Source organism: Bufo gargarizans, unplaced genomic scaffold (assembly GCF_014858855.1).
Source record: "Bufo gargarizans isolate SCDJY-AF-19 unplaced genomic scaffold, ASM1485885v1 original_scaffold_2164_pilon, whole genome shotgun sequence".
NCBI classification, from domain to species: Eukaryota; Metazoa; Chordata; class Amphibia; order Anura; family Bufonidae; genus Bufo; species Bufo gargarizans.
The window spans coordinates 25,808-39,193 of record NW_025334669.1 but is presented as its reverse complement, the minus strand read 5'-3'; the positions used below and the strand labels follow the sequence as shown (position 1 = coordinate 39,193).

The window sequence follows — 13,386 nt, the reverse complement described above, 5'->3', positions numbered from 1 at the left end:
TAATGTATGTACACAGTGACTGCACCAGCAGAATAGTGAGTGCAGCTCCGGAGTATAATACAGGATGTAACTCAGGATCAGTACAGGATAAGTAATGTATGTACACAGTGACTGCACCAGCAGAATAGTGAGTGCAGCTCTGGAGTATAATACAGGATGTAACTCAGGATCAGTACAGGATAAGTAATGTATGTGCACAGTGACTGCACCAGCAGAATAGTGAGTGCAGCTCTGCAGTATAATACAGGATGTATCTCAGGATCAGTACAGGATAAGTAATGTATGTACACAGTGACTGCACCAGCAGAATAGTGAGTGCAGCTCTGGAGTATAATACAGGATGTAACTCAGGATCAGTACAGGATAAGTAATGTATGTACACAGTGACTACACCAGCAGAATAGTGAGTGCAGCTCTGGAGTATAATACAGGATGTAACTCAGGATCAGTACAGGATAAGTAATGTATGTACACAGTGACTACACCAGCAGAATAGTGAGTGCAGCTCTGGAGTATAATACAGGATGTAACTCAGGATCAGTACAGGATAAGTAATGTATGTACACAGTGACTGCACCAGCAGAATAGTGAGTGCAGCTCTGGAGTATAATGCAGGATGTAACTCAGGATCAGTACAGGATAAGTAATGTATGTACACAGTGACTGCACCAGCAGAATAGTGAGTGCAGCTCTGGAGTATAATACAGGATGTAACTCAGGATCAGTACAGGATAAGTAATGTATCTGTACACAGTGACTGCACCAGCAGAATAGTGAGTGCAGCTCTGGAGTATAATACAGGATGTAACTCAGGATCAGTACAGGATAAGTAATGTATGTACACAGTGACTGCACCAGCAGAATAGTGAGTGCAGCTCTGGAGTATAATGCAGGATGTATCTCAGGATCAGTACAGGATAAGTAATGTATGTACACAGTGACTGCACCAGCAGAATAGTGAGTGCAGCTCTGGAGTATAATACAGGATGTAACTCAGGATCAGTACAGGATAAGTAATGTATGTGCACAGTGACTGCACCAGCAGAATAGTGAGTGCAGCTCTGCAGTATAATACAGGATGTATCTCAGGATCAGTACAGGATAAGTAATGTATGTACACAGTGACTGCACCAGCAGAATAGTGAGTGCAGCTCTGGAGTATAATACAGGATGTAACTCAGGATCAGTACAGGATAAGTAATGTATGTACACAGTGACTACACCAGCAGAATAGTGAGTGCAGCTCTGGAGTATAATACAGGATGTAACTCAGGATCAGTACAGGATAAGTAATGTATGTACACAGTGACTGCACCAGCAGAATAGTGAGTGCAGCTCTGGAGTATAATACAGGATGTAACTCAGGATCAGTACAGGATAAGTAATGTATGTACACAGTGACTGCACCAGCAGAATAGTGAGTGCAGCTCTGCAGTATAATACAGGATGTAACTCAGGATCAGTACAGGATAAGTAATGTATGTACACAGTGACTGCACCAGCAGAATAGTGAGTGCAGCTCTGCAGTATAATACAGGATGTATCTCAGGATCAGTACAGGATAAGTAATGTATGTACACAGTGACTGCACCAGCAGAATAGTGAGTGCAGCTCTGGAGTATAATACAGGATGTAACTCAGGATCAGTACAGGATAAGTAATGTATGTACACAGTGACTACACCAGCAGAATAGTGAGTGCAGCTCTTGAGTATAATACAGGATGTAACTCAGGATCAGTACAGGATAAGTAATGTATGTACACAGTGACTGCACCAGCAGAATAGTGAGTGCAGCTCTGGAGGATAATACAGGATGTAACTCAGGATCAGTACAGGATAAGTAATGTATGTACACAGTGACTGCACCAGCAGAATAGTGAGTGCAGCTCTGGAGTATAATACAGGATGTAACTCCGGATCAGTACAGGATAAGTAATCTATGTACACAGTGACTGCACCAGCAGAATAGTGAGTGCAGCTCTGGAGTATAATACAGGATGTGACTCAGGATCAGTACAGGATAAGTAATCTATGTACACAGTGACTGCACCAGCAGAATAGTGAGTGCAGCTCTGAAGTATAATACAGGATGTAACTCAGGATCAGTACAGGATAAGTAATGTATGTACACAGTGACTGCACCAGCAGAATAGTCCACGGAAGGTCCTTTCTTGGTCCAGCATAATTTCCACTTGTGCACAAAGCACATGCACACATATCCCCCGATGGTATATAAGGTGTGATAGGCTGTCTGCACACATATCCCTCGGTGGGTATATAAGGTGTGATAGGCTGTCTGCACACATATCCCCCGATGGTATATAAGGTGTGATAGGCTGTCTGCACACATATCCCTCGGTGGGTATATAAGGTGTGATAGGCTGTCTGCACACATATCCCTCAGTGGGTATATAAGGTGTGTGATAGGCTGTCTGCACACATATCCCTCGGTGGGTATATAAGGTGTGATAGGCTGTCTGCACACATATCCCTCGGTGTGTATATAAGGTGTGATAGGCTGTCAGCACACATATCCCTCGGTGGGTGTATAAGGTGTGTGATAGGCTGTCTGCTCACATATCCCTCGGTGGGTATATAAGGTGTGCAATAGGCTGTCTACACACATATCCTTCGGTGGGTATATAAGGGGTGTGATAGGCTGTCTGCACACATATTCCTTGGTGGGTATATAAGGGGTGTGATAGGCTGTCTGCACACCTATCCCTCGGGGGGTATATAAAGTGCGATAGGCTGTCTGCACACATCCCTCGGTGGGTATATAAGGTGTGATAGGCTGTCTGCACACATATCCCTCGGTGGGTATATAAGGTGTGCGATATGCTGTCTACACACATATCCCTCGGTGGGTGTATAAGGTGTGTGATAGGCTGTCTGCACACATATCCCTCGGTGGGTGTATAAGGTGTGATAGGCTGTCTGAACACAAATCCCTCCGTGGGTATATAAGGTGTGATTAGGCTGTCTGCACACATAGCCTAATCACACCTTATATACCCACGGAGGGATATGTGTGCAGACAGCCTATCACACACCTTATATACCCACCGAGGGATATGTGTGCAGACAGCCTAATCACACCTTATACACCCACGAGGGATAGGTGTGCAGACAGCCTAATCACACCTTATATACCCACGAAGGGATGTCTGCACACCTATCCCTCGGTGGGTATATAAGGTGTGATAGGCTGTCTGCACACATATCCCTCAGTGGGTATATAAGGTGTGTGATAGGCTGTCTGCACACATCCCTCGGTGGGTATATAAGGTGTGCGATAGGCTGTCTGCACACATATCCCTCGGTGGGTATATAAGGTGTGCGATAGGCTGTCTGCACACATATCCCTCGGTGGGTGTATAAGGTGTGCGATAGGCTGTCTGCACACCTATCCCTCGGTGGGTATATAAGGTGTGATAGGCTGTCTGCACACCTATCCCTCGGTGGGTATATAAGGTGTGTGATAGGCTGTCTGTACACCTATCCCTCGGTGGGTATATAAGGGGTGTGATAGGCTGACTGCACACATATCCCTCGGTGGGTATATAAGGTGTGATAGGCTGTCTGCACACATATCCCTCGGTGGGTATATAAGGGGTGTGATAGGCTGTCTGCACACATATCCCTCGGTGGGTGTATAAGGTGTCTGCACACATATCCCTCGGTGGGTGTATAAGGTGTGTGATAGGCTGTCTGCACACATATCCCTCGGTGGGTGTGATAGGCTGACTGCACACATATCCCTCGGTGGGTATATAAGGTGTGATAGGCTGTCTGCTCACATATCCCTCATTGCTGTCATAGGAAAAAAAGGGGCGATTTATCAGAGTGGCCTAAAAGGCTGACTGTTGGTTCGGACCCCAGGTGGCGGTATTTCTGAACTTGCGCAGAATGAACTGTTCTCATGCTGCTCTGGTAAGAGTACGACGAGTGGACAAATGGCACCAGTGTGAATAAGTGATGTGGAAACTGCAGAGCACCACGTGCCATTGTGAGAGGTGAACATCGGTTATGAAGGCGAGCAAGAGCGGACTGATAAGCTACTGAGGAGCAGCTCAACACCAAAATGAACCAGGAGGCTACAAGACTTGTGTCTAACACAGCAGTTCATAGAACCTCCCTGTGTATGAGGCTCCAGAGTAGATGGACGGTCACTGCACCTCAGCAGGACACGCTTCAGTTCTCACAGCAGTATAGGGATCGGACTCCGCTGATTGGTAAAGGGTTGCCTTCTCCAATGAGTCCCATTTTCTGCTTCATGGAATGGATGGACATCCACCCTGCAACCATTGCTGGAAGAACACAAGCTGGTGGGGGCAGCGTTATGGTCTGGGGAAGGTTTTCCTGGCCACTCATCCATGTGGAAGGCTCTCTCTACCAATTTGGGTATGAATCCATCCTTACTGATTACATACACCTATAAATGCCGATTGTCTTGCTGAAAGATGCCACCCAGAGTAGACAATGTCACATGGCTAGAAAGACCCAAAATTTGTTGAAAGAGCATGTCCAAGACTTCCAAGTACCACCCTGGCCTGTAATTCCCCTGACGTAAACCCTACTGCACAGCTGTGGGACCACCTTGATGTTCATGCTCGCTCTATGGATCCTCCAGCAGCTGTGGGACCACCTCGATGGTTGTGTTCGCTCTATGGATCCTCCCCCATGCCCCCCTCCAGCAGCTGTGGGACCACCTCAATGGTCATGCTCGCTCTATGGATCCTCCCCCTCCAGCAGCTGTGGGACCACCTCGATGGTTGTGTTCGCTCTATGGATCCTCCCCCATGCCCCCTCCAGCAGCTCTGGGACCACCTCAATGGTCATGCTCGCTCTATGGATCCTCCCCATGCCCCCTTTAGCAGCTGTGGTACCACATTGATGAATAAGTTCTCTCTATCGATCCCCATTCCCCCTCCTCCAGCAGCTGTGGGACCACCTCGATGGTCATGTTTTCTCTATGGATCCTCCCCCACGCCCCATCCAGCAGCTGTGGGACCACCTCGATGGTCGTGTTTGCTCTATGGATCCTGCCCCCTCCAGCAGCTGTGGGACCACCTCGATGGTCGTGTTCGCTCTATGGATCCTCCCCACACCCCTTCCAGCAGCTGTGGGACCACCTCGATGGTCGTGTTCGCTCTATGGATCCTCCCCACACCCCCTCCAGCAGCTGTGGGACCACCTCGATGGTCGTGTTCGCTCTATGGATCCTCCCCACACCCCTTCCAGCAGCTGTGGGACCACCTCGATGGTCGTGTTCGCTCTATGGATCCTCCCCACACCCCTTCCAGCAGCTGTGGGACCACCTCGATGGTCGTGTTCGCTCTATGGATCCTCCCCACACCCCCTCCAGCAGCTGTGGGACCACCTCGATGGTCGTGTTCCCTCTATGGATCCTCCCCACACCCCCTCCAGCAGCTGTGGGACCACCTCGATGGTTGTGTTCACTCTATGGATCCTCCCCACACCCCCTCCAGCAGATGTGGGACCACCTCGATGGTCGTGTTCTCTCTATGGATCCTCCCCACACCCCCTCCAGCAGCTGTGGGACCACCTCGATGGTCGTGTTCGCTCTATGGATCCTCCCCACACCCCCTCCAGCAGCTGTGGGACCACCTCGATGGTCGTGTTCGCTCTATGGATCCTCCCCACACCCCCTCCAGCAGCTGTGGGACCACCTCGATGGTCGTGTTCGCTCTATGGATCCTCCCCACACCCCCTCCAGCAGCTGTGGGACCACCTCGATGGTCGTGTTCGCTCTATGGATCCTCCCCACACCACTTCCAGCAGCTGTGGGACCACCTCGATGGTCGTGTTCGCTCTATGGATCCTCCCCACACCCCCTCCAGCAGCTGTGGGACCACCTCGATGGTCGTGTTCGCTCTATGGATCCTCCCCACACCCCTTCCAGCAGCTGTGGGACCACCTCGATGGTCGTGTTCGCTCTATGGATCCTCCCCACACCCCTTCCAGCAGCTGTGGGACCACCTCGATGGTCGTGTTCGCTCTATGGATCCTCCCCACACCCCTTCCAGCAGCTGTGGGACCACCTCAATGGTCGTGTTCGCTCTATGGATCCTCCCCACACCCCCTCCAGCAGCTGTGGGACCACCTCGATGGTCGTGTTCTCTCTATGGATCCTCCCCACACCCCCTCCAGCAGCTGTGGGACCACCTCGATGGTTGTGTTCACTCTATGGATCCTCCCCACACCCCCTCCAGCAGCTGTGGGACCACCTCGATGGTCGTGTTCGCTCTATGGATCCTCCCCACACCCCCTCCAGCAGCTGTGGGACCACCTCGATGGTTGTGTTCGCTCTATGGATCCTCCCCCCACTATCCTCCAGATCCTGCAAAAAAAACATAGAACATGTCCTATTCTTGTTCATTTTGTGGACAGGGCATTTCTACAGGAGCACAAAGAAAATAAAAAATTATTCGCATTCATTTACGGATGACAAAACAGAGACAGTCGGGTACACGAGGCCCAACAAAGGAGCACTTGAGTATAACCACCAACCCCACTGAGCCTGAAGGAAACCACACCAGACCGACTGAATAAATAATCCACCTCTATTATCAGTATAAAACACAACATGATCACATGACCAGAAGGTGTGAGGCGCACGGATGTACCTCCCCCGGACCTCACTGCACTGTGCTCATTGCCTGACCAGTGCTCCCAGGGCTGGATATGTACAAGGCACAAGTTCTGCAGATGACGGGCGTCACCACTGGAAATGGACCCCAGGACGTCATCTCTATAGGAAAAAGGCACTTCAAGAGCTGCAGAGAAGAAGGACCTGCCTCTGTACAGGACAAGGCTCGGGCCCCTGGACAACAGGGCCAACAGCAGCCAGTTTTCTTCAGTGGGTTCCTCCCCAGTGTCTTTGTCCGTCACTTGTCGTCCTGTGTAGCGCTCTGGAGCGGCAGGTTCTGCAGCGCCGACTTACTGATCGTTCCATAGGCCTGCGTGTAACTGTGCAGCGACGCTTTGGGGTCACCGGCCGTACCCACATTGGACGCCCCCTGAAACATCTTCTTACTGAACTTCTGAACAGATCTGACATCACGGCCCGGAACTACTGGAGTGCGCTGGTTCTGAAGAGAAAACCCAGATCAATTCACTGGTAAAGACCAGTCAGCGCCAGCGCAGAGAGGACCCCAGTCAGCGCCAGCGCAGAGAGGACCCCAGTCAGCGCCAGCGCAGAGAGGACCCCAGTCAGCGCCAGGGCAGAGAGGACCCCAGTCAGCGCCAGCGCAGAGAGGACCCCAGTCAGCGCCAGCGCAGAGAGGACCCCAGTCAGCGCCAGCGCAGAGAGGACCCCAGTCAGCGCCAGCGCAGAGAGGACCCCAGTCTCCACCATTATCACCAGTCACTTTCCATCTCCTCATCATATCCAGTCACACTTACCAGTCTGGCGCTGACGGCTGCCACGCTCACGGTTGCGGTGGGCACGGTCTCCTTCCGTGTCAGAGGGTTGTTGGGGGCAGCGGCCCTCGCCTGCTGAGTCAGTGAGAAGGAGCGGGCCCTTGTGAGGGGGGCGGTCCTTCCCCGCGGCTCCAGACTCTTATTGACCTTGTGGAGGAATCAGGAGCCACTTATATCATCGGCATCAACACAACAAGTCCCTACAGCATCGCCGCTAATAAAGGGGAACGCCGCCGGTGTCCAAAACTGTAGTAATATACTCCCTATACTAATGTCCTAGATCTGACTGGGAGGAGCGCATTCCATGACACCGGACGGATCCGTAATGCAGCCCATAGACCTCGGTTATGACCGAATGAATAACGGAATGTCTCTAAATACACCTCCGCTGCCCTGTCTTACACCTCCCCAGTCTTCTCCCTCACACCTCCGCTGCCCTGTCATACACCTCCGCAGTCTTCTCCCTCACACCTCCGCTGCCCTGTCATACACCTCCGCAGTCTTCTCCCTCACACCTCCGCAGTCTTCTCCCTCACACCTCCGCAGTCTTCTCCCTCACACCTCCGCAGTCTTCTCCCTCACACCTCCGCAGTCTTCTCCCTCACACCTCCGCTGCCCTGTCATACACCTCCGCAGTCTTCTCCCTCACACCTCCACTGCCCTGTCCTACACCTCCGCAGTCTTCTCCCTCACACCTCCGCTGCCCTGTCTTACACCTTCGCAGTCTTCTCCCTCACACCTCCGCTGCCCTGTCTTACACCTCCGCAGTCTTCTCCCTCACACCTCCGCTGCCCTGTCTTACACCTCCGCAGTCTTCTCCCTCACACCTCCGCTGCCCTGTCCTACACCTCCGCAGTCTTCTCCCTCACACCTCCGCTGCCCTGTCTTACACCTCCGCAGTCTTCTCCCTCACACCTCCGCTGCCCTGTCTTACACCTTCGCAGTCTTCTCCCTCACACCTCCGCTGCCCTGTCTTACACCTCCGCAGTCTTCTCCCTCACACCTCCGCTGCCCTGTCATACACCTCCGCAGTCTTCTCCCTCACACCTCCGCTGCCCTGTCATACACCTCCGCAGTCTTCTCCCTCACACCTCCGCTGCCCTGTCTTACACCTCCGCAGTCTTCTCCCTCACACCTCCGCTGCCCTGTCTTACACCTCCGCAGTCTTCTCCCTCACACCTCCGCTGCCCTGTCATACACCTCCGCAGTCTTCTCCCTCACACCTCCGCTGCCCTGTCATACACCTCCGCAGTCTTCTCCCTCACACCTCCGCTGCCCTGTCTTACACCTCCGCTGCCCTGTCTTACACCTCCGCAGTCTTCTCCCTCACACCTCCGCAGTCTTCTCCCTCACACCTCTGCTGCCCTGTCTTACACCTCCGCAGTCTTCTCCCTCACACCTCCGCTGCCCTGTCTTACACCTCCGCAGTCTTCTCCCTCACACTTCCGCTGCCCTGTCTTACACCTCCGCTGCCCTGTCTTACACCTCCGCAGTCTTCTCCCTCACACCTCCGCTGTCCTGTCATACACCTCTGCAGTCTTCTCCCTCACACCTCCGCTGCCCTGTCATACACCTCCGCAGTCTTCTCCCTCACACCTCCGCTGCCCTGTCATACACCTCCGCAGTCTTCTCCCTCACACCTCCGCTGCCCTGTCATACACCTCCGCTGCCCTGTCTTACACCTCTGCAGTCTTCTCCCTCACACCTCCGCTGCCCTGTCATACACCTCCGCTGCCCTGTCTTACACCTCTGCAGTCTTCTCCCTCACACCTCCGCAGTCTTCTCCCTCACACCTCCGCAGTCTTCTCCCTCACACCTCCGCAGTCTTCTCCCTCACACCTCCGCAGTCTTCTCCCTCACACCTCCGCTGCCCTGTCATACACCTCCGCAGTCTTCTCCCTCACACCTCCGCTGCCCTGTCTTACACCTCCGCAGTCTTCTCCCTCACACCTCCGCTGCCCTGTCTTACACCTCCGCAGTCTTCTCCCTCACACCTCCGCTGCCCTGTCTTACACCTCCGCAGTCTTCTCCCTCACACCTCCGCTGCCCTGTCATACACCTCCGCAGTCTTCTCCCTCACACCTCCGCTGCCCTGTCATACACCTCCGCAGTCTTCTCCCTCACACCTCCGCAGTCTTCTCCCTCACACCTCCGCTGCCCTGTCATACACCTCCGCAGTCTTCTCCCTCACACCTCCGCAGTCTTCTCCCTCACACCTCCGCAGTCTTCTCCCTCACACCTCCGCTGCCCTGTCATACACCTCCGCAGTCTTCTCCCTCACACCTCCGCTCGGATACACAACACATTCCCTTTAAAGAACAAAAGATTCTCTGTCAGTCACGCTACCTGCGCTCCGGGGTCACTCCGAGCCACAAGCGAGGACCCCTTTAATCCTGCCGGGCCTCAATGTACCCCAGGGGAGTAGCTATAGTGGAAATGGCTGCTACGGGGCCCAAACTCAGAAGGGGGCTGTCCGGGTGGAGGACTGAAAGATGCGACATTATATACAGTGACATGACACAGTATATACAAGCAGGAGACGGGCGGAGCGGCTGCCGGGCCTGGTCTGACTGGATGCAGGAGCGGGCGTTGCTGGGGTGGGATCCAATTCAAACATTTTCTGTGGAGCTGCGCAGTATCGGGCGCCGCGCAGTATTAAATGGAGACCCTGCAGCACTCCTCTTACCCCTTGTGCACCCGAGGCCATGGTGGGCTCCTGACTTTGCTGACTTCCTGATCTTCTCATCTGGGGAGCTCCTCGCCAATGGCCGGACCCCACTACAAGGGAAACAGACACGTTCTTATGTGACCCACGCCAAGAACGGCATCCGATTAAAGAGAGGGCGAGGAGGGCTTACGTACGCTGGCTGACGCTGTGGGTTATGGGGTTATATACAGGAGACTTCGGCCCCGGCGGCAGGCTGCTCTGCACACCGCTGTCAGGCTTGGGGGCAGATTCACTAACGACGGTTTTCCCGGCGGGTCCTGTAGCATGGTTGGCGCTGGGTATAGCGGGCGCCAGGTCCTTCTCCTTGGCCTGCTGACTGCCTGCATTCTGTGGATGTTTGGCCGAGGGTTGAAGGCTCTCTGTGAGGGTCTCCCGTTTCTGCCTCCGTGTGTTGCTTTTTCTTTCAAGAATCATCTAAAGATAAAAGCAGAGACGGGTCAGAGGAAAAAACACTGACCTGCACAGACCCGCTCCATCCAGAGATAAGAGCAGAGACCGGTCAGAGGACACAGCAATGACCTGCACAGACCCGCTCCATCCAGAGACAAGAGCAGAGACCGGTCAGAGGACACAGCAATGACCTGCACAGACCCGCTCCATCCAGAGACAAGAGCAGAGACCGGTCAGAGGAAAAAACACTGACCTGCACAGACCCGCTCCATCCAGAGATAAGAGCAGAGACCGGTCAGAGGAAAAAACACTGACCTGCACAGACCCGCTCCATCCAGAGATAAGAGCAGAGACCGGTCAGAGGACAGAGCAATGACCTGCACAGACCCGCTCCATCCAGAGACAAGAGCAGAGACCGGTCAGAGGACAGAGCAATGACCTGCACAGACCCGCTCCATCCAGAGACAAGAGCAGAGACCGGTCAGAGGACACAGCAATGACCTGCACAGACCCGCTCCATCCAGAGAGAAGAGCAGAGACCGGTCAGAGGAAAAAACACTGACCTGCACAGACCCGCTCCATCCAGAGATAAGAGCAGAGACCGGTCAGAGGAAAAAACACTGACCTGCACAGACCCGCTCCATCCAGAGATAAGAGCAGAGAACGGTCAGAGGACACAGCAATGACCTGCACAGACCCGCTCCATCCAGAGATAAGAGCAGAGAACGGTCAGAGGACACAGCAATGACCTGCACAGACCCGCTCCATCCAGAGACAAGAGCAGAGACCGGTCAGAGGACACAGCAATGACCTGCACAGACCCGCTCCATCCAGAGATAAGAGCAGAGACCGGTCAGAGGACACAGCAATGACCTGCACAGACCCGCTCCATCCAGAGACAAGAGCAGAGACCGGTCAGAGGACACAGCAATGACCTGCACAGACCCGCTCCATCCAGAGATAAGAGCAGAGACCGGTCAGAGGACACAGCAATGACCTGCACAGACCCGCTCCATCCAGAGACAAGAGCAGAGACCGGTCAGAGGACACAGCAATGACCTGCACAGACCCGCTCCATCCAGAGACAAGAGCAGAGACCGGTCAGAGGAAAAAACACTGACCTGCACAGACCAGCTCCATCCAGAGATAAGAGCAGAGACCGGTCAGAGGAAAAAACACTGACCTGCACAGACCCGCTCCATCCAGAGATAAGAGCAGAGACCGGTCAGAGGACAGAGCAATGACCTGCACAGACCCGCTCCATCCAGAGATAAGAGCAGAGACCGGTCAGAGGACAGAGCAATGACCTGCACAGACCCGCTCCATCCAGAGATAAGAGCAGAGACCGGTCAGAGGACAGAGCAATGACCTGCACAGACCCGCTCCATCCAGAGATAAGAGCAGAGACCGGTCAGAGGAAAAAACACTGACCTGCACAGACCCGCTCCATCCAGAGATAAGAGCAGAGACCGGTCAGAGGAAAAAACACTGACCTGCACAGACCCGCTCCATCCAGAGATAAGAGCAGAGAACGGTCAGAGGACACAGCAATGACCTGCACAGACCCGCTCCATCCAGAGATAAGAGCAGAGAACGGTCAGAGGACACAGCAATGACCTGCACAGACCCGCTCCATCCAGAGACAAGAGCAGAGACCGGTCAGAGGACACAGCAATGACCTGCACAGACCCGCTCCATCCAGAGATAAGAGCAGAGACCGGTCAGAGGACACAGCAATGACCTGCACAGACCCGCTCCATCCAGAGACAAGAGCAGAGACCGGTCAGAGGACACAGCAATGACCTGCACAGACCCGCTCCATCCAGAGATAAGAGCAGAGACCGGTCAGAGGACACAGCAATGACCTGCACAGACCCGCTCCATCCAGAGATAAGAGCAGAGACTGGTCAGAGGACACAGCAATGACCTGCACAGACCCGCTCCATCCAGAGATAAGAGCAGAGACCGGTCAGAGGAAAAAACACTGACCTGCACAGACCCGCTCCATCCAGAGATAAGAGCAGAGACCGGTCAGAGGACACAGCAATGACCTGCACAGACCCGCTCCATCCAGAGACAAGAGCAGAGACCGGTCAGAGGACAGAGCAATGACCTGCACAGACCCGCTCCATCCAGAGATAAGAGCAGAGACCGGTCAGAGGAAAAAACACTGACCTGCACAGACCCGCTCCATCCAGAGATAAGAGCAGAGACCGGTCAGAGGACACAGCAATGACCTGCACAGACCCGCTCCATCCAGAGACAAGAGCAGAGACCGGTCAGAGGACAGAGCAATGACCTGCACAGACCCGCTCCATCCAGAGATAAGAGCAGAGACCGGTCAGAGGACAGAGCACTGACCTGCACAGACCCGCTCCATCCAGAGATAAGAGCAGAGACCGGTCAGAGGAAAAAACACTGACCTGCACAGACCCGCTCCATCCAGAGATAAGAGCAGAGAACGGTCAGAGGACACAGCAATGACCTGCACAGACCCGCTCCATCCAGAGATAAGAGCAGAGACCAGTCAGAGGACAGAGCAATGACCTGCACAGACTCGCTCCATCCAGAGATAAGAGCAGAGACCGGTCAGAGGAAAAAACACTGACCTGCACAGACCCGCTCCATCCAGAGATAAGAGCAGAGAACGGTCAGAGGACACAGCAATGACCTGCACAGACCCGCTCCATCCAGAGACAAGAGCAGAGACCGGTCAGAGGACACAGCAATGACCTGCACAGACCCGCTCCATCCAGAGATAAGAGCAGAGACCGGTCAGAGGACACAGCAATGACCTGCACAGACCCGCTCCATCCAGAGA

The 13,386-nt window shown here is 53.8% G+C and overlaps 1 protein-coding gene across 1 annotated transcript in view; it reads right to left on the bottom strand.

Annotated features, from left to right (window-relative positions):
- Nucleotides 1-6,558: 6,558 nt before the first annotated feature.
- The window catches only part of LOC122924039 (mitogen-activated protein kinase 15-like), a gene marked incomplete at its 5' end in the record, with an annotated part of 32,462 nt that continues 25,634 nt past the window's right edge, over nucleotides 6,559-13,386 (bottom strand). The window contains 4 exons of the mRNA XM_044274956.1: nucleotides 6,559-7,116; nucleotides 7,430-7,594; nucleotides 10,134-10,225; nucleotides 10,310-10,589. Of these exons, the coding sequence (XP_044130891.1) occupies nucleotides 6,913-7,116; nucleotides 7,430-7,594; nucleotides 10,134-10,225; nucleotides 10,310-10,589 (741 nt within the window). The remainder of the gene's footprint in view (nucleotides 7,117-7,429; nucleotides 7,595-10,133; nucleotides 10,226-10,309; nucleotides 10,590-13,386) is intronic.